The 18,743-nt window shown below is 44.0% G+C and overlaps 1 protein-coding gene across 10 annotated transcripts in view; it reads left to right on the top strand.

The window, feature by feature from the left end:
* The window catches only part of MTCL1 (microtubule crosslinking factor 1), a 111,751-nt gene extending 95,607 nt beyond the window's left edge, over positions 1-16,144 (top strand). For 7 of the 10 annotated variants that reach the window (XM_063326561.1, XM_063326563.1, XM_063326560.1 and 4 more), the window contains 4 exons: positions 2,539-2,844; positions 5,217-5,248; positions 6,657-8,211; positions 14,886-16,144. In XM_063326561.1, coding sequence (XP_063182631.1) covers positions 2,539-2,844; positions 5,217-5,248; positions 6,657-8,211; positions 14,886-15,095 — 2,103 coding nt within the window. In that variant the 3' untranslated portion in view covers positions 15,096-16,144. Of the gene's footprint in view, positions 1-2,538; positions 2,845-5,216; positions 5,249-6,656; positions 8,212-11,767; positions 11,826-11,851; positions 12,186-14,885 lie in introns of those variants that run through there. The other 3 variants (XM_063326565.1, XM_063326570.1, XM_063326567.1) reach the window with 2 other exon arrangements.
* Positions 16,145-18,743: the final 2,599 nt, after the last annotated feature.

Raw genomic sequence — 18,743 nt, 5'->3', positions numbered from 1 at the left:
TCAGAGAGTCCCTGGTACCTCCTTGGATGGTTATGCTGCCGTCCCTATGAACTGTATTTTTTAATATTATCTCTTCACTGTATCCTCAATAGCTTGAGGGACTTAACCAGGTCAAAGACTGCTTTTTCTATTCCCTAGGAATGGGGCACATTGAAGGAAGCAACAGAAAAATCCCTATTAATGTTACCTAGCTTTTAATTCTCTTTAAACCTGACATAACCTCTCAGTGTCATCTTGGGATAGCCTACAGAATAGCTCTTAACTAGTCCTGGAGCTGATTTCTTTTGTTACTATTCTGAAACCGCTAGGCTTCAACTGTATATTTACTGTACAACAGAATTGTACACAGAATTAGCAATAGATAGGGGAAATAAAAAAATATCATATCAAGCTAATTTCAGAGGATTAGATGATCAGAAATAGCATTTGAAATCTTGGCTACCTGCCTGCAAAACTTCGTAACTCCATCTTTGCTTATAATCAAACATTTCCCTATGTGACAGGAAGCTTCCAAATATTTGCAGGCTTTTAGTTGAATATCCTCTCAGATTGCAGTCATGCCCGACTTTATATGGAAACAATTAGTATATCTCTGAAGTCCTTCTCCCCAGGGTTTTTCTGTGTGTATTCCATGTAAGGCAATACATAGAGGATGAGGAGACTACACCAGTGTGTATGTTTGGAAAACAGAGACTACGAGATAGCAGAAGCATGTGTGCCAAATTTCATACTAATGCTTTATGCCTTGTCTGCTTTCACACAGCTCCTGAATAATACATGTATGATAAGGGGGAAGCTCACACCAATGCATAAAATACATAAAATACTTTACTCTGGATGGTTATGGGAATACTGCTCGCGTATAAAAAACATGATGACCTACTTTTTTCGGAGCTCAAAGTTGTGGGTTTTTTTTTCTTTTTAAGTACACTGTCACTGTTTTCTCTTAGAGAAATCTCGCTCCACTGTGCTCCTAAAGCTAATTGTGCACAGAGCGCACTGGTGAATATTTAAACCCACAAAATCACCTGTATGAAAAGTTATGTGTTTAAAGGTATGAACACACAGGGACTCAAAATCATTAGTCACTCTTGAAAAGTTAGGCCAGTATTTCTCACTTTAATTTCCCTGTCAGCTGTCTGAGATTCCGAGAGTGAGACGTTATCTGTACTGTTTCCTCATAAAGGATCCCAGATCGTTATCCTTATATGATCTCTGAAAATCTGGAAGGGCTTGCAATTTGAACTACGTATACAAAAAACATGTGATTAGCATTTCTCCTTGGTTTGGGTCTTGCCCATATGCTGGGGAATGGACTCCAGGATCTCCTGAGATATACCTTCCAGCCCCTTACTTTATAGGATACCTTGAATTAGGTTCTTTTAATAAAACTGTTTCAGATTTTGTGTATCGTGAGCAAAATGCTGAAGATGCATTCCCGTTTTTGTAGACCTGCATCAAGCAAAAATCTCACTGATTTCAGCCCAAGTGCAAATTTAATCATTTGAGACCTAAAATGTTTTGATATACATTAGGCAATACAATTTCTATTTATTTTTCCAAACACGTGCAACAAGACTAAAATAATATGTTTTGTAGGTCCTTAGTCTCCAGCGACCTAGGGAATGACTTGTATTTGCATGTTGTTGTTATTAATCTTAGCGCAGTGCTCTAGCGAAACATCAGAGTTACTTATCAGATTCCTGGTGTCATTCATCATGTTTGAAAGTATCACTTACTTCATGTCTCCTGTTGTGTATTTGCAAGTAAAGGAGAAGTTGATCACATCATAACCTAATTTTAAGATTGGCCGTTTCACCAGTGGTTCTCCCTCTTTTCACCCAGCTTTTGCAAAGCGTAGAATTAATAGAGCTGATGGCCCTTCTATAAATATGCATTTCCTTCAAACATGCTTTGCATGCCTAATTCATCCCTTTGACAACGCTGTTCTGTACAGTCAATTCTCCAGCCATGTACTAGGGCTAGACCATCTATAAAACAAAGCTTTTGTCTTTTGTTAAGTGGAATTTTCCACCTCTGGAAACAAGTGATGTACATGAAAGTGCAACCTTTGTATTGCTGACCAGAAGAAAAATGTATTTGTTTTGATGAGACTGTAAGTCGCTCACCCTTCTTTGAGCTTCTGCTTGTATTGCTTTAGGATCTCATATCAAGATTGCTTTTAAGTAACAGTCAGTGTTGATTTGTTTCCTTAAAAATCAGATTACAGACAGATGCATTATTTTGTGTATATATACACACAGTGTGTATATGTGTATACATAAATACGAAAACAGGCAAAACTATATATATATAAACATTTAATCACTCAAAATCCCATGATAGCATCAAAGTCCTAGGGGCATCTGCCTTTGAGGAAGGACCAGTACAGCAAAGCCGACGTCCCTGGAGCCAGGTGGTGATCTGGTGGTGCCTCTCCAGGGCACGGGTGCCTCGCCCCTGGGGAAGGATGAGTTCTGCAGAATGCGATACACTGCATAAGTAATTGTGGTTCCTTTTAATTTGCTTTGTCTCCAGCTTCAGAAAGAAGTGAGCCCGCGAAGAGGAGGTGGTTTTCTGTGTGACCAGAAGGAGAGTAACCTTCGTCCATTTACGACCCAGGGGAACCTTCACGTGCCTCGTACAATGGGGTCAAGATCCTACTCTGATTCAGACGCCATTCAGTTTGACGATCGGTCACTGTCTAAGCTGAAGGAGAGCGATCGGTGCAGCGCCACGGAAAACCTCTTCCTGGAGTCGTTGTCTCTTGATTCCCCCGATGAGTCTGATGAGCACCGGTCTCGGCAGCTGGAGCGGGAGAAATTCTTGACCGGATTAACGGAAGTAGGTGCTCTTCTTACCTTTCATCAAGCTGGCATGTTGCCTCTTCTGTCAGAACTGGAACAGCATTCCTGCTGTAGGAAGTGAGATATTGTGTCACAGGCACTGCTTACAGTTATCCAGTAGTGAATTTGGTATGGAGAAGATTTTGTTCCTTGTTACAAGTGCATTAGACCAGTGTCAGTCACCTGAGAGACTGAGAGCCAGCCTAAAGGTCCCAAAGATTACCTCATCTTGCAGCCATTTGTATTACGTATGATAACTGTATTTGACACAACATATTGATTTAGAAGGTCTTAAATCTCTTCCAGTCATAGGTAGATACATATATATGAAGAAATATGGGCTATATTGTGTTAGTGAAGCAGTAAGTGCTGTAGAGAGGCACTTCTGGTTGTTCCATTATGGTTGCCTTCTAAACAGATTAGCATGAGTAAGTAAGATGAGGTGTTAAAAAAATAAAGTTATTTTTCATAAGCAAAGTACCTACCCTGTGGTCACACCATAAAGCTATAAAGATGTAAAACACAGTGCTAAGAGATGCCATTGGGCCATAGTGAATGTAGTCCTGCTAAAATCTGCACCACCGCCGGCTTACTTTCACCAGTTCCAGGTCTTCACAGTTTTGTTTGTATTGTTGCTGAATGAAACCCAGGGTCCCTGTTCCCATATGCTGGTACAAAGTAGCCTGTGAACTGGCATATGATATTAGTGGCACTGAGAATGTTCACACCAACCACGACTATATATTTTAATGGTCCCTGTGAAATTAAAAACATACTACAACTTCAAAATGCTAATATCTCCTTTATTTTCTATTGTTCCTTGAATGTAAGCAGCTGTTATGGAACAAGAAGCACGCAGAGACTGCCGGAAGTTAAAATTATCAAGCAGGCAGCGCGTTGCTTCATGCAAGTTTTGAGTACTTTCTTCTTGCATGAAAATTCAGATTTGTGCACATGGGTTAGACATTCGGCTTGTGCTCTGAGCCTGTAAATACCAGTTGGGTGTACATTTTATAGCATATAGGGAAGCAGAAGCTTCCCAGTCAAAGCTGTGTCTTTGTACTCCAGCTTGAAAATATTGACCACTATGGAAAAGAGTTTGTCAACAGGTGAGATCTCAAGCTCCCTGCAGGACCAGGTTCACTGGTGTGCCTTGGCTTGAACGCGTGCACCTGTGAGAATTTGACCCAAGCATTTCTTTGGGATGTATAACATTGTTACTCAGCTAATGGATTGGAAATCAAGTTCTTTGAGAGGAAGAAGAGAAAAAAAGATTGAGAGAGGCAAGAAATATGACCTCCCTTACATTTTAAGTAGCTGTAGGTACCTGTGTGTTCCAGTTAGATTTTCCTCCCTCAGTGCCATAAATGTACAGCTGGCAGTGTGGATAGATCAGATTTACTCTGCAGTAACTCCACTGAAGCCACCAACATTATTCTAGACTTACACCAGAGTGAATGCAAGGACAATCGGTTTAGTCCTATTTTTCCTCCTGACTCTAGATAAATACTAGAAAGGTCTTTGCTGAGTTAAGCGGTCCTCTTTTTGAATAGCCGCAATTTGAAATGCACTTCTGTGTTGGTAATATTCTTGATTTCATGAGGTCGAATAAAAGTAATAGGTACTAATACTATTTTTTTTCCTGACCATATTTTGTATTCCCTGTAGTTTATTAGAAATATAAGCAAACAGTTAAAATAATAACTGTAGAGCAATTGCTTCAGAAGTATCTATTAAAAAACCCAACTCATTATAGGAATTGTCACAGGGAAATAATTGCCATAAAAACATCTTAATGCCGTTAGCAAGCTGTAGGTATTCCCCCTATGAAACAAGTAATAGTCTTCCCACACATTTAATATAGCTAGCTTAATGAGTTTCAACTGGTGCCATTTGTTGGTTCCTAGAGAACATATAATGAAATCTTATGTCAAAGGACCCCAGTTTATGTCTTATTTCCGCACAGCTAGGTCGCTGGCATAAAGTAGATTACCTCCACAGAACCAATTCACTCACAAATATATGGTCTGAACCAATATATTGTACACGTGGAAAAAAAGCCATTTGCAGCTTACTTCCATTTATGATTGCGAGGGACTAAAAAAGTTCAAGGCTGGTGTAGATTTGGCATACGGGCTTTCCCTCTGCAGTCTGTTGTCCTGATGGGATTGCCCATCGTGGTGCCTGTGTACCAAGGGAAGAATATTCCCACTGGCAATTTAAGATTCTTCTCAGAGGGAAAATCAGCCACTTTTTAGAGACAAACATACCTGGTGCAACTAACGGGAAGTGCCTGACAAAATACTCACAAGCTAATGCCACCAACAGGTTCAGAAATAACTTACCCTCTTTGTTTCTGTTTTTCTTAAGGAGGAAGAAACACACAAAGGAAATCTTCAAAGGTGAGTAAAACTTACAGGGAAAACCCGGCAAATATTCAGCTGCCAGAGCCTATAGCTCTCTGGCACCCAAACCACAGACCCAGGGCACGGCCATGCCATCTCCTAAGAAGCCTGCGAGCCAGATTAATGGATTTACCCAGGGATTAATTTGTCTCAATATGCTTCTTCTCTACTCTGATTAACGTGGGCCACATTCAGCTGTGGTGCACAAAGATCAAACTGTTCGAAAGTGCATGAAGCTGCAGCTTACACTGAAGGCTACGCCTGCCTTAGCAAGTACTGCAGGCCTGTAGGCATCAATATATAGAGGAAAACAGTTGGTGCTGAGGACCTGGCACGCCCCTGCATGTCAGGAATATTATTTTGCTTTGGACTAGTTCTGGTCTGATCCCATGGGCTGAATACCCACCTAACCCTAGAGTGCATTAGTTGTGCTTCTGGAGAGCGTCTTCCGGGTCATTTTCATCCCAAAGGAACCCAGACCGTGCTCTCTGAGATTGCCACCGATGCAAACCAGAGCATCTGAATAGGAGATCCACTTCAAAACCACACTCCTAATCTCGCCTAATTCCCTAACATAGATGCACCCTAACTGCAGCTGGTGCTCTTGATTAAAAACTCACAGTGTGATTTTATTGTATCCTCCAGATCACTGATCTATAAAACACACAGCTTGCTGAATCCTCACCCAGCTTGAGTTACCTCATTGAGCCGACTCTGATAACTATACTCATTTGCATTTTTAAGTAGTCCCATTCAGAAAGCTTCTTTTTTTGTTTGATTTTTTCTTAAAATGAAGCAGTAGGACAATGCGGCTGAATGCTTGTGATTTGTACAAACTGTCGAAATGCAGGAAAGCCAGGAATCCAGCATTACCACATAGTGATTCCCTTTGGTTGAATTTTATCACGAGCTCAACTTGCCAAGCCAGTTCAATGTAACAGCATCTAGGCTGGATGTCCCACATCGCTACACACCAACTGCGCAGCCTGGGCAATCTCAGGAGCAGGGGTGGACTTGCTGACTTCCCAGCAAGTCAGAAATACTCCACAATTGCTTTGAAAAGTGTGCGCCGTATTGTTGCAAACACTCATTTTCCGTGAATGGCATATTTCTGAAATGCATCCTGCTGCTCCATATTTCAGACATTTGCCAAGCAGTAATCCATGAGAAAGAAGTAAATTAAGAGCCATTGATAAGGAATGCTTGCCCTTCACTATTTAGCGCAAATAGTTGCACTATTTTAAAGATAATAGAAGGGAACTTCAATGAAAGAGAGGGCTAAAGAGGTTTTATATATAATCAGATAGTGAAAGTTGGGTTTCCTGAGTTAGTTTGCTGCTGAAAATAAGTCGCTCTGTGAGACTTTCCAAGCCTATGAGTGACTCTTTTGTGCTCCCCTCTCCAGGGCGATGTCCGTTTCTTCCATGTCAGAATTTCAGCGCCTGATGGATATATCTCCATTTCTACCAGAAAAAAACTTGCCTTCATCCAGCAGCAAAGATGACATAACCCCTCCCCTGTCTCCTGATGATCTAAAATACATCGAGGAGTTCAACAAAAATTGGGATTACAGTAACACTAGGAACCATGGTGGGGCCACCGAGAAGCCTGCAGAAGGCTGGGCAGAAAGGACAGAAATTGGGAAGGCTGGGAATGATCCTGCTTCAGATCCCTTCCAGGCATCATCATGGTACCTCACCACCAGTGTCACTATGACAACTAACACCATGACCAGCCCAGAGCACTGCCAGAAGCAGCCAACGAGGAGTCACGGTGTAACTGAAAAAATGGGAGTTCGGGTATTTCACAGCCCACCGGTTGTCCGTAGGTTTGATAACTCAGTGATAGCTGGCAGCGAAGGGAAAAACCAGGTTGAGCCGGACTTCCTGTTTTCTGTGACCAAAGCTATGGGGAATGTTGCTGAGACAAAAGGTGCTTCCTCGGATATGTTTGGAAGATGGTCTTGTGACCTGGCCAAACATCATAAGGATTTTCTGGAGAGTGGTCTTCATCCCATTGAACGTCCTATTTGCACTACTGTGGGCTTTGCCTCACCATTGCACAGCTTGGAGATGTCCAAAAACATGAGTGATGATATGAAGGAGGTTGCTTTCTCTGTCCGAAACGCAATACGCTCTAATTCAACAGAGCCTCAGTTTAAGGACACCGCATGTCAAACCAACGGTATGAGAACGACAGGGACGCAGACCACCCAGACGATCAGTGTTGGCTTGCAGACGGAAACCCTGCGCAATATCACCAGCAGTCCACACAAGTGTCTGACACCAAAGGGGGGGTCCACGCCTGTCTCTTCACCATCCAGAAGCCTAAGAAGCAGGCAAGTGACCCCTGTCATTGAAAAGGTCCAGGCTAAGTTTGAACGCACATGCTGCTCCCCCAAATATGGCTCTCCAAAGTTGCAAAGAAAAATCCTTCCCAAATCAGACCAGCCAAATAACCGGACTTTGCCTGGCACACCTCAGAAAGGATTCAGTGAGTCCGCTTGGGCTAGATCAACTACTACAAGGGAGAGTCCCGTCCACACTACCATCAACGATGGCCTCTCCAGTTTGTTCAACATTATTGACCATAGTCCCATCTTTCATGAGACCTTCCAAAAATGCCCCAGGTCTAGCAGCCGGTCCAGGTCAGCAGAACCCAGACCAGAACTGGGTCCGGTGCAGGAGCCGTGTACAAATGCCCGTGGCAGATCACCCAGTCCTCTCCGGTTGGGGACAGAGACGCAAAAGGAAGAAGGGACTGAGGTGACAAGTATCAGGCAGGACTTATCTGCTCCTCCAGGGTACACACTTACAGAAAATGCTGCCAGGATCTTGAATAAGAAACTTTTGGAGCATGCCTTAAAAGAAGAGAGAAGGCTACCTTCACACAGCCCACCAAATCTTAGCAATGACAACAGCACAGGAGAAATTGTCAAAGTAGATCCAGGGTCCATAGAGGTAATGAGTTTGTTTGTTTTTCCTCCTATAGCTAAATGCACTCTTCTTTGAACAAATGCGTTATGAGATCTCTTGCAGTCCTAGTGAGTATTTACAGTGAATATCCTAGTCCTGTCACGCTACCACCAGCGAGTCCCACTCATGAAACTATTGGATTAGTCACTGAAGAACTCATTAAAGAATTGAGTTTCTATCCTGACAGCTTATCGGGCTTGAAAGCATCAGAAGAGCTTTATCCTTTACAGGATAAAGATGCCTTTACAGGATAAAAATGGTTCTCCCCTGAATGGCTGGGATAAGGGGTTTCTGTCACAAAACACACAATGTGTTACAGATGGTCTAGGGACTCTAGGTTCGAGTAAATTTCTTTTATGCTGAGTGGAAAGGTAGACTCTTTCTCCTATGCAAGAATGGGTGTTAGCAAGTTTGTGTGAAAAATAGCCTCTACAATACCCTGAATCAAAACTTCAGGGCCTTCAGCATACCTTTTCTGGATGTATCTGATTAAGTTTGGCTTGAGTCTGTGACTGTGATTAAATGGCGTGACATTTGGTACTGACCGTTGTGGCCTCACAAAAAAAAAGAGAAAGGAAAAAGAAAAAGGACAAATCAACTAGTCTAAGCACATACATACATAGTGTTTAAGAACTCTTAACTGATATTTTGCTGTTAACAGTGTAACAGTCATCATCTGTCTCAGCAGGTAATGCCCAAGTTGGGGCCAGATTCTCAGATACAGTGATGTGCTACAGCAATCAACAAAAAAGAGGCTGTAATGATGGATAAAAGCTTTTCAGTTATCAGTGTCCAAGCCTCCTGGTTCTGGTGAACCTTCGCGCACATGAGAGTGTTGCCAGAGGAGGCATGGAGAAGCTGAATTATGCCCAGCAGATGTCATCTTTCTGGTACAGCACTGAAATGGCATGTGCGATGCTGGTTGGTGATACTCCCCAGGGCAGCAGCCCCTCATCCTCTCTGCCCCTTTAGCATCCTGATGTTTTGGTGGGCCCCGGCCACAGGGCAGCTGCTCTTGCTTGACCCCTACATACCCCAGACATCCCACCTCAGCTTCGCTGGGCTGATTCCTACCGCTCCTGCCTCAAATAGCCTCAAGTGAAGGTTGAAACCCCATTTTTTAAGCCAATGTTTTGCTTGAAGGATTTGTGTGTACCCGAGAGCCGAGACTTTTGGTCTGCAGTTTGCCTTGCACTAGCAGGTGGTTCTCCATGGACAATCGGTTCTTCTTTTGTAGGTATTGCTCAGAGGACGTGATTTTTTTTGCCTAACAGAGGATCCAAAGCTGAGGATATATTCCCTATATGCAGTTTAAACAGATATAAATAGGGAAGTCTGTATGTATAAAAAAGAAACCACATGCACATTATAAATAACAGTGAATGAAAGTGGGCTTTGTGCACAAACCTCATAGTGAATAAAAGTGGAAAGCAGACTCATTTATTTGACCCTTTCCAGCTATCTCTGTATTTTGTCCTTAGTTTGAAGTACTGGGAAGGTACAACCGGTCCTTATCAGAAAGTGTGTTGCAGTCTGATACATTCAACTCAGCTTTGCCTTCAAGGCCTCCCTTGGAAACTCTTGATTTCCTCCTGCATCTTTTCAATGTCTCAGCAGATTTCAAGTATAAGTAAACAGATATCATCCCACATCATCACAAACTGCTGGTGGCAAAATACAACTAGCGTCAGTACCTGAGTTTGATGCACAGAGAGATTTGGGTCAATGCTGCGTAGCGAAAACTCACTGACCATCAACCTGGCAGAAAGTTGCCCCTCTTTGTGAATACTCAGTATCTTTTGCCTAATTTTTTGAGTACTAAGCCTCAGAGCTAAGACTTGTTTTTCCTTGCAGCTCGTACTCGGTTGTTATTACTGTTGTCTAGACGCACAGGTTACGATCTTTGGGTGGTCCTGTCATTTCCCAGGAATGCGCGTTGAAAAGGATGGTGGTGGGTGTTCACACGATGAGCTTAGCTTCTCCTAGGTGAGATGATGCTCTACAAGATGTACTTAAGGGAGCATGGGTTTGCTGCTGAAAACAAAACCACTAATAAGTTTAGAGTCTGCAGATGCCTTGGGTTATTTATGGATTACACTGACCACACAAATTACACTTCATACAAATTCCACTTAGCACACCTTGTGCAAAGCCAGACGCAGCAGCAAATGATGATCTTGGAGGAGGCCGGCTGTGCTTGGGGCAGCCTCCCACCAGCGCTGCCCCTGCCACCCTCCCGTAGATCCCTCCTCTGCTTCACCCTCACCTGTTGGCTTCTGGCCAAGACAAGTGACCTTCTTGCCACTGAACGCCTTCTTGTTTCTGCAGTCATGGCGTGGTATATTAATGACTTTTAGACTTGTGTGGAGCAGCTGTTGGTGGCTTTTCTTCAATTTGAGCTTCTGAGTGGTTTAGTTACGTAATTTCCTTTTATATTCCTGCTGCAAATATGAAATCTAGTTCATATATATATTTATATATTTATGTACATATGTATGTGTGCATGTGAGTACATATGTGCATACAGAATAGCAATAACTTTGTATTTTCTAACTTGCCCAGAGCTGCTTACAAGCAAATTCATATCCACCCAGTGCAGCCTGCTAGTGTCTTATCCTGCCAATTCACTAAACCACTATCTTACTTGCATATCATGGGATTTATAAATATTACTATTAAGAATGCAGATTAGCATTACCTAACTAACAATGTAAGAGCTGTATGAACATTTTTCTTCTATAACTAGCAAGGCTGTAAATCATAGAGGTTACACAACAGTCCGGGACTGGGGGTCAGACCCATTTCTGGAGAAGGCACTATAAAAGCACCATCCGCATGGACCCATCCATGGAGGAGAGGGCAGCTGCTGCGTCCTCTGCTCACCGGGGCAGAGCAATTGCCGCACACTTGCTGCTGAACCGTTCAGCACAGGAGGGGGAAGGTTAAAAAGAAGGGAAGGTGGTGTCAGAACTAAAGGGCTTTTGCTTCAGTTTGAGTCTCCCATCCAGCGTTGCTGTTAGATAGGAACAAGGGAGAAGGGTGAGATATACCTGAGCAACATAAGCATGAGCAACACAAAATATCAGTCGCTTTTTTGTTTGTTAAAGATTTCCTAAGCAGAAATTCCCTCTTGAAATCAAGCGAAGGGAAAAAAAAATACAGCTTTATTTCTCTTTTACATTAATGTGGTGTTTCCCTAGCCCTAATCAAGGTTGACAAAGGATAACAGATGTCTTTCTCTGATGAGTAGAAATGTTTGGTTTGTTTAATGCTATGTCCACTTCTGAGACTGTGCTAGGATTGTAAAAGGTTGGTTTGTTTGCTTCCTTCCTTTCTAAATCTTTTTCTGCTAGTGGCTTATCTTTTATTTTTGATTATTAGTTTCCCTGTGATAACAGCGGTAACATGATCTGAATGGGTAGTAACATCTGGAGACTTCTTCCTTGCTGGCATGAAATCTTCACTTTAAAAAAAATAATTGATTAAAACAGTTATTTCCAACCTACTTGCTTTCTTTTTCTTTTCTGTCTGTTCTGTCCAGAACCAAACTGTCTTATTAACTGCCCCCTGGGGACTCTAACCCTGCCTGCCTCACTGCTGTAAGTCCTTTCTACCTTGTTTCCAGAGCTTTTCCGAAAGCGGTCATTTTTGAACGTGTGGGTTAACGAAGGGAAATAAATGACCCACAGCTCCAGAGGTATCGGCACGCATCCGACGTCCCTGTGGGGTCCTTCGTATGCGACGGTCAGGAAGTGCTCAGGATAGGAGCCCATCTGCCGTCTCCTGCAGCAGCACGGGCTATGAAGAGGTCGCACTTCAGTCAAAATTTGTGCCGTTGGGGTTTTATGTTAAACTTTAAAAAAAATGGCAAAATTTAAGACCGACATAACGTTACGCAAAAAGGTTGGGGAGGGATTCAGATTTATAACAAACTTTTTTTTTTTTCTTTTTTTTTTTTTTTAACAAACACAGCGTTGCGCAGGGCTTTTGGCTGCCCCGGGGTGCCTGCCCTCCGGCCATGGCAGCAGGAGGAGAGGGCTGGGGAGGGGGCTCCAGCACCAGCCCGTGGCTGACGGTCACCTTTGCTCATTAAGCTGTTCCCAGCCCACTTTTGGCCAGTGGCTGGACTTGCTGCAGCGGAAGGAGGGAGGAAGCTGTGCGTACATGAGCTGTGACCACGCACTCCGCCTCAGAGCCAGAAAACTCTTTTATTTATTCAGTAATATAGACATAGCCACACTGGTGACAGCCAGGCTTAGGAAATAGCTAGAAACTAAAGCTGAAATCATCTTTCCCATTTTCAATGTGCGGGCTAAGAAGTGCTGCCCCTCCACCCACACCCCCAAGCAACCACCAAACTAAACTACCCACAGGATATCAATATTTCTTTTAGCCATTTCTAGCTCTGCCGGCTACCTGTGCTAAGTGAGGAGGAGGTTTCACAAACCATTCCGGGCAGTTTCTTTGTCACGGGTGGATTTCCTTAGCACATGCCGAGGAAGCCACGCTGCAGGGGGGGAGGTGACTGACTCAGCAGCCAGCACTAATTAAGCTTAGGCTGCTAGTCACTTGTTGGCCCTGGAGCAACATCCATAGCCATCACAGCCTTGCCTTGTGCTGGGCATGTGTACATCACAGATAACCCTGCCGTTCCGTAAAAGCTGACCCCCATCTGCGGGCGTGCTGGAGAGAGGTTTTTGAACTGGGAGGCAGCAGTGGAAATAAATTTTGCTATCACCCTGCTGACTCTCATTTACTGCTATGAAACGAGGATAAAGCAGCCAGAAGCAAGCAGCGCTGTAGAGATATCGTTTTTAAGCCGCTGTTTAGAAAGAGGCTAAGACAAAACCGGCAAATCTCGTAGCCTCAATTCACAGCGTTGCGCTGGCCGTGCGTGTTGCTGCGCATACGGATTTCTCTTAACAAATCTGAGTCTAGCGGCAGCTTTCACGGACCATATGTTGCCCCAGGCAGAATGGGATAAGGTGAAGTAAGGACATGGAGTCAATCTTCTGGTTAGCACCGATTTATATTTCAGCCTTTACTGTTGTTTTAGCAAGGGCCGTTGCGAAGTTTAGGGCGCAGAGATGGGGCGGGGGGCGAGGATGCAGAGAGGCAGCGGTGGAGGCTCCGTAGCCCCCTGACCAGCTTCTGCGATGGCTCGCTGGCCTCGCTCTCTGTGAGTGCCGAGGGCAGATGAGCACAGCTCTGCCTCCAGCGGTGATGTGCAACTGTAGATCACCCTGTTGGCTGCATATTGCCCAAAGGCAGCGAGGTTCGCCCTTTGGGGAGGCTTCCCCAAGTCTGACGATGCACTCTCTCCAAAACACGCGCCTGCACAAGCTCCATTTCCCATACCTCAGCTCCGTGTCTTCAAAGTTGATCTTTCTGTCATGTAACATTCACATTTGGTCCTCCCACTGCAACGGAGAGGTTCAATGGCATATCACCTTGTTTGTTCACTGCCAATCACATCATGTTACCTACTCCAGTATTCTCCATCCCTAGTCACCTTTCTCCTTCTCCTTTGCTTCCCTCTGCATCGTTCTACTGCTGCCTTGCTTTCCCTGTGCCTTACCACACCAGAGCTTTTCCTTCGCATTGTATCGCTTCTGGTCTCTCTCTTCATTTATCACCAGTTTGCATTCTGATTTTGAGATTGACTTTTCTGATTTTTATTGAACTCTCCTGTCCCCTCCAGTGACCGCTCCTCAGTGTACACATTTCTATAGGTTGACAAACTCCTCTGATTTGCTTTTCTAAATTACAAAGTATGCAATGAAATTCAGAAATTTGGCTTTGGCATATAAGACTTGCTCCCACTATCACTCATCTTGATGTAATGAGCGTTCAGAGCAAGGCAGGAAGCCTAGCTGGGCTATCAGCAAAGTCCATAAATACTAAAGCAATTACCAACCTAGTGCCAGGGTGAAAAATCACAACTGCAGATTGTTTCTAATCACAAAGGCAGGCTACCAAGCCTGAGCAGTGGAAAGTTGGTAAAGAAATAAAGTTTCAGGTTTTTTTCAATACTGTCATTGTCGACTTTAAGGTACAGTGCCTCTGAATCCTGTCATTCAGGCTTCAGCAGCTGGCAGAGTAAGGAGTGACATTCCAGAGGATGAAATCTGTAGGTAAGCCTCATCTTTAATCCAGCTGGAGATCATAACTACTCCTGTAGTCATTATTCTGCTGCTAAGAAGTCTTGCCTGCATGTCAGCCTGAACTCTGAGGCAGACAAAAGGAGTCGGTGGTTGATTTTCACCCCACTTGCAAATGCCAAACCTGGCCCTTTTATGCCAGGTCAGCACTTAAAGGAACGTGATGAATAGTGGATTTTCCTGAATTATCATGCAAATGTACTTTTCAGCTCTTCTCTTTCTAGCACAAGGAGAATTAGCAAATGGAAGTTTGTCAGCTACTCCAGCTCATGCCAAACCTTTTTCTCTCATTCTCTCCTTACCTGTTCCATAAATCGTGGGCATACATGCAGATGCCTGGAGCCCACACACAGCCAGAGGTCCGCTGCTTGCTTTTGTCCTGCGACATGACAGATGCTTAGCTTTAAGTTTCAATTTTTTTGTTAATTAATTCTTTGCGCACCCAGACGGCCGCTAATGCAAGTCACTAACCCCTGTTTTGCTCTCTTGGCTGCCAAGGAACTACCTTGTTCTGCACTAGCCCCGTCCCTCCAACCCTGCTTCTCCCGGCCAGAGAGACCAGCGAACCGGCGCCCACCGTCGCGATGGGCTTCACATTCCCCTACTGCCTCACAGTCGCAGTCCACCGGAGACCTGACTTCCTCGGAGGAGAGCGGAAGCAAGGAGCCGCCGGCAGAGACCCCCAGCCAGGGAAGCGAGCCGGCCTGACTCTGTGCGGGAACAGGGAGGGCCGCGACTCGCCTCCGCCAGGTCGCCCGCCAGCTGTCTCTGCCGCGAAGGAGAGAGGTCCCGCTTGGAGAGGTCAAAGAATGTTCTCAGACGCAGCTGCTGAATGTCCGACCTGGGAAACTGAGGTGTTTCTAGAATGAAACAGTTAATGTGCCTGTAATAACTTAATTTTTTTCATAGCTGAGAAAACTATTTTTGTCTCCATCTTTTCTACATACAGTATATTAACAAAAAACAAAAAACAAAAAAAAGGGTAAAAATGATATAAAGTAAGATTTAAAATAAAATGTAAATTAAGTTTTAAGGGAATTTGAATACGTGCTCGCGCTCTCTCCAAATACTGACTGCCTTTTGGTTATATTTGCACTGTTCTGTTTTCGATTTTGGTTTTGGGTTTTTTGGGTTGTTGGTTTTTTTTATTATTTCATGTAAAACTAGGGTCTTAAGTTAATTTTATTCTATTTTAATGTCAGTGTTATCGGTTTTTAAAAGTAAGGTTCTTAAAGATGCTTCAACTGTCTGAAGCGATACCTTTTAAGTAGTGAGGAAAGCCATTAAGCTAGTTCACTAGACTTGTATTAATTGAGATGGAGGGGAATACAGGTAAACACAAGAAAAAGTGTAAAAAAAAAAAAAGAATGCCTCAGAAAGTCTTATGGAGTTAGCTGTAAAATACACCTACAATACTTGACTTGCATGCCTCTGGGTCCTCGCACTTTAGTGCATGTACATACTGCTACTGTACTTCTGCCATCACATAAATGTGAGTCAATCTGTTTCACTGTAATATTGTTGTGAATTTACCTGTACTGTACTTTTATTGTTGGTATTCTTGCATTGACTATACAAAAAAAAAAGTTTTTAAATTATTGTTAGCGGTTCAACTGGCTATGTACAGTGTTTACCGAGAACTTCCTTCGTTTTGGGAAAACCACCGAGATCTCTGGGCATACTAAATTGTAACTGGTCTTGTTTAAGGGTCTGTTGGAGACCATGTGAAGTGGAAATAAAATGCTCAGTATTTACAAGCTGCTCGAGTGCTTTGTGATTTTTTTTTCTGATGGTACTTCCCAGGGTCAGTTAACTGGGGGGGTGGGAAAAAGCCCCCAAACTCCTCCTTTATTCATAAGGGAAGAAGAATGCTTCTTTATATGAAATAAATCATGGCAAAGCCAAATACTATGCTGTGCTCCACAGACTCCTGTGAGCACTGGATGAGGCCATGGGAAGGTTTCTAAATTCCCTCACTGAACTCCACGAAACAGTCACTCGTGCAGATACTGGCACCCATCTTCTCAGGTCCTCTTAGGCCGTTTGGCTTGCTGCTTTCCGTCGTTCATGGGAGCGAAAACCAGCCAGCTAAACATAATATCAAAAATATGACATGTCCTGGGTTAATCCAAGCTTATTTCTCATCTGCATTACACACAAAGACCAATAAAACCAGGACTTTTGTAAAACTGGTGGCTAACACTGAGAAGTAAATGCAGCCGAGAATCCGCACGCTTCCAAGAGGTGGAAGCCTCTCGAGCTACTTTGCCTGGGACCATCTGTTTGGCCACATGCTTTCTCTGTGAGCCCCAGAACTGCTCTGACTAGTTATCCCGTCGCTGAACTGGCTCGTTCCTGTTCAATTTCCTTTGCCGAGGCTTTCCGAGGCTTGTTTGTTGAAGAGCACCATCTGGGATCCCTAGAATCCTTCCTGGTTAGCTCTGCTGAGCCATAAGCCCCTCGCATCCCGTCCTGCTGCGTCACGGCCGGCTTTCTAGGAAGTTTAATTCGGCTGCTGGATGAGAACAAACTCCCGAGCTGTTGGGGCAGCTCCCAAACACCAGCCAGTTGAGGTCTGATTTCTCCCACATCTGTTAAGACCATGGCTATTAACTCGATGTCAAAATGCCCACCTCTGGGTCATCATTATGAAAAAGATAGGCAGTGACTGAAAAGTACTATTGTAACAGCCAGAGCAAGTGGCGTCCAGTGCCGCTCCTGAGCAGCAGTATTAGGTGCCTATTGCCTTCCCAGTTGTCTCAAAGCCTCGTTGCTACCATTTTTTGTGAGCGTTAAGTTGACCCACCCTAAGTCTGAATGCTTAAGATTGTCCACAATGGCCACCCTACTTGCTTGAAAATCTTCTTGCTGCAACGCTTCGCCGAATTGTTGCAATGATTTAAGTTTGGGAGTGGAAGGGGAGCACATGCAAGGAGTGTTTAGAAGGTCAAAAAGGAGTCGCGATGGTTATTGAAGAAGACTTAAGCCACAACAGAAAGATCCTTGTTTGTTTTCAGAATCTTAATTACCAGGAGCAGCTTTGCAGTGAGAGGGGGAGGGCTTGCTACTTCCTTAAAAGCTCTTTCTCCTAGATGAAGTACGTTAAAGTTGCAAATGAATGAGCAATGTTGACCACCAGCAAGTAAAAATGCTATTCTGTTTCCTGTGACAGCTGTAATTTATTTTTTTTAATGATGCAGAAGAAAATCCAAGTGGCTGATTTGTGGCTTTGATACCAGGAAATGGTATTTGCCTTTCAAATCAAGAAGACACCAGCCTGCAGATTTAGCTGCTGGCCATCCTCAAATAGGAAGGTCTGTGAGGATAAGCAGCTGCCTGTGGCTTGACAGGTTAAAGTGCTTATGGAACAGCAGGATTCTCTGAAACAACAGCGAGACAGCAAGCAACAGCAAGGAGAAGGTTAAGCACAAGCAGAAATTCACAAGCAGAAATTCTGCGGACGATCTTAAAAAGAATCACGTTAATTAAATATAAGCTCCTTTCTAGTCTAATTAGCAAATACAGCGACATCGAGAAATATCACATGTTTCTACTGGCTCTTTAGAAACACCACTGCTTTTATCTTCCAGTATTCCTGCTGGTGGGGTTGTGGGATTTCCCCCACCGCCATTAATTTCAGCATGTTCCATAATTACTTAAATAAATCAAAAAATAAATGACGGGACTGTAGTCCATCTAAGGTTATTTTAGAAGCTTCCAAGATAAAATTAACAGCCTTTTTAGAAGGTCTGCAGCTCACTCGGTGTCTGTGGGGTATCTGAGTTATTGCCTCATGAATAATCAGGGCAGGCGAAGCCTCACAGATTGCCACACAAATTAGCGTAAGGGGATGTGAATACATCTGTCACAGCTTCGCCTGATATGGCTGAAATAGATAGCTGGATTCCACCCAGGGGTTTGTGGTGTCTGAGACGATGGCCTTGGGACATCGCCTGGTCCTGCAACACAGCGGGGATCGGGAGCAAGACCGCAATCTGTGGCAACACTTCCAGTCCAGATAGCTGTTGGGGGAGCAGGGGGGGTGGGCTGCAGCACCCCAGGGTGTTGGGGTGTCCCTCCTGCCACAACACTGCAGCGCCCATGTGGGCACCATGAGGGGGAAAAGCCACCCCTTTCTCCCACTTTCCTTCATACATTCCTTCATGTCCAACCTTTATGGTTGGACTAGATGATCTGGAAGGTCCCTTCCAACCTAGACAATTCTATCATTCTATGAATCTATGCCTCTCCACAGTCAGATGGTCCCTGACACGCTGCCCTCCCCACTACACACCAGGCAGACATGGACACATACCCCTGGTAATGGTGTGCGGCCTCTTCGCTCACCTACCCAAG

This window comes from Chroicocephalus ridibundus, chromosome 2 (genome assembly GCF_963924245.1).
Source record: "Chroicocephalus ridibundus chromosome 2, bChrRid1.1, whole genome shotgun sequence".
NCBI classification, from domain to species: domain Eukaryota; kingdom Metazoa; phylum Chordata; class Aves; order Charadriiformes; family Laridae; genus Chroicocephalus; species Chroicocephalus ridibundus.
Note: the sequence above shows the minus strand (reverse complement) of the source record. Positions and strands in the feature narration are given on the sequence as shown.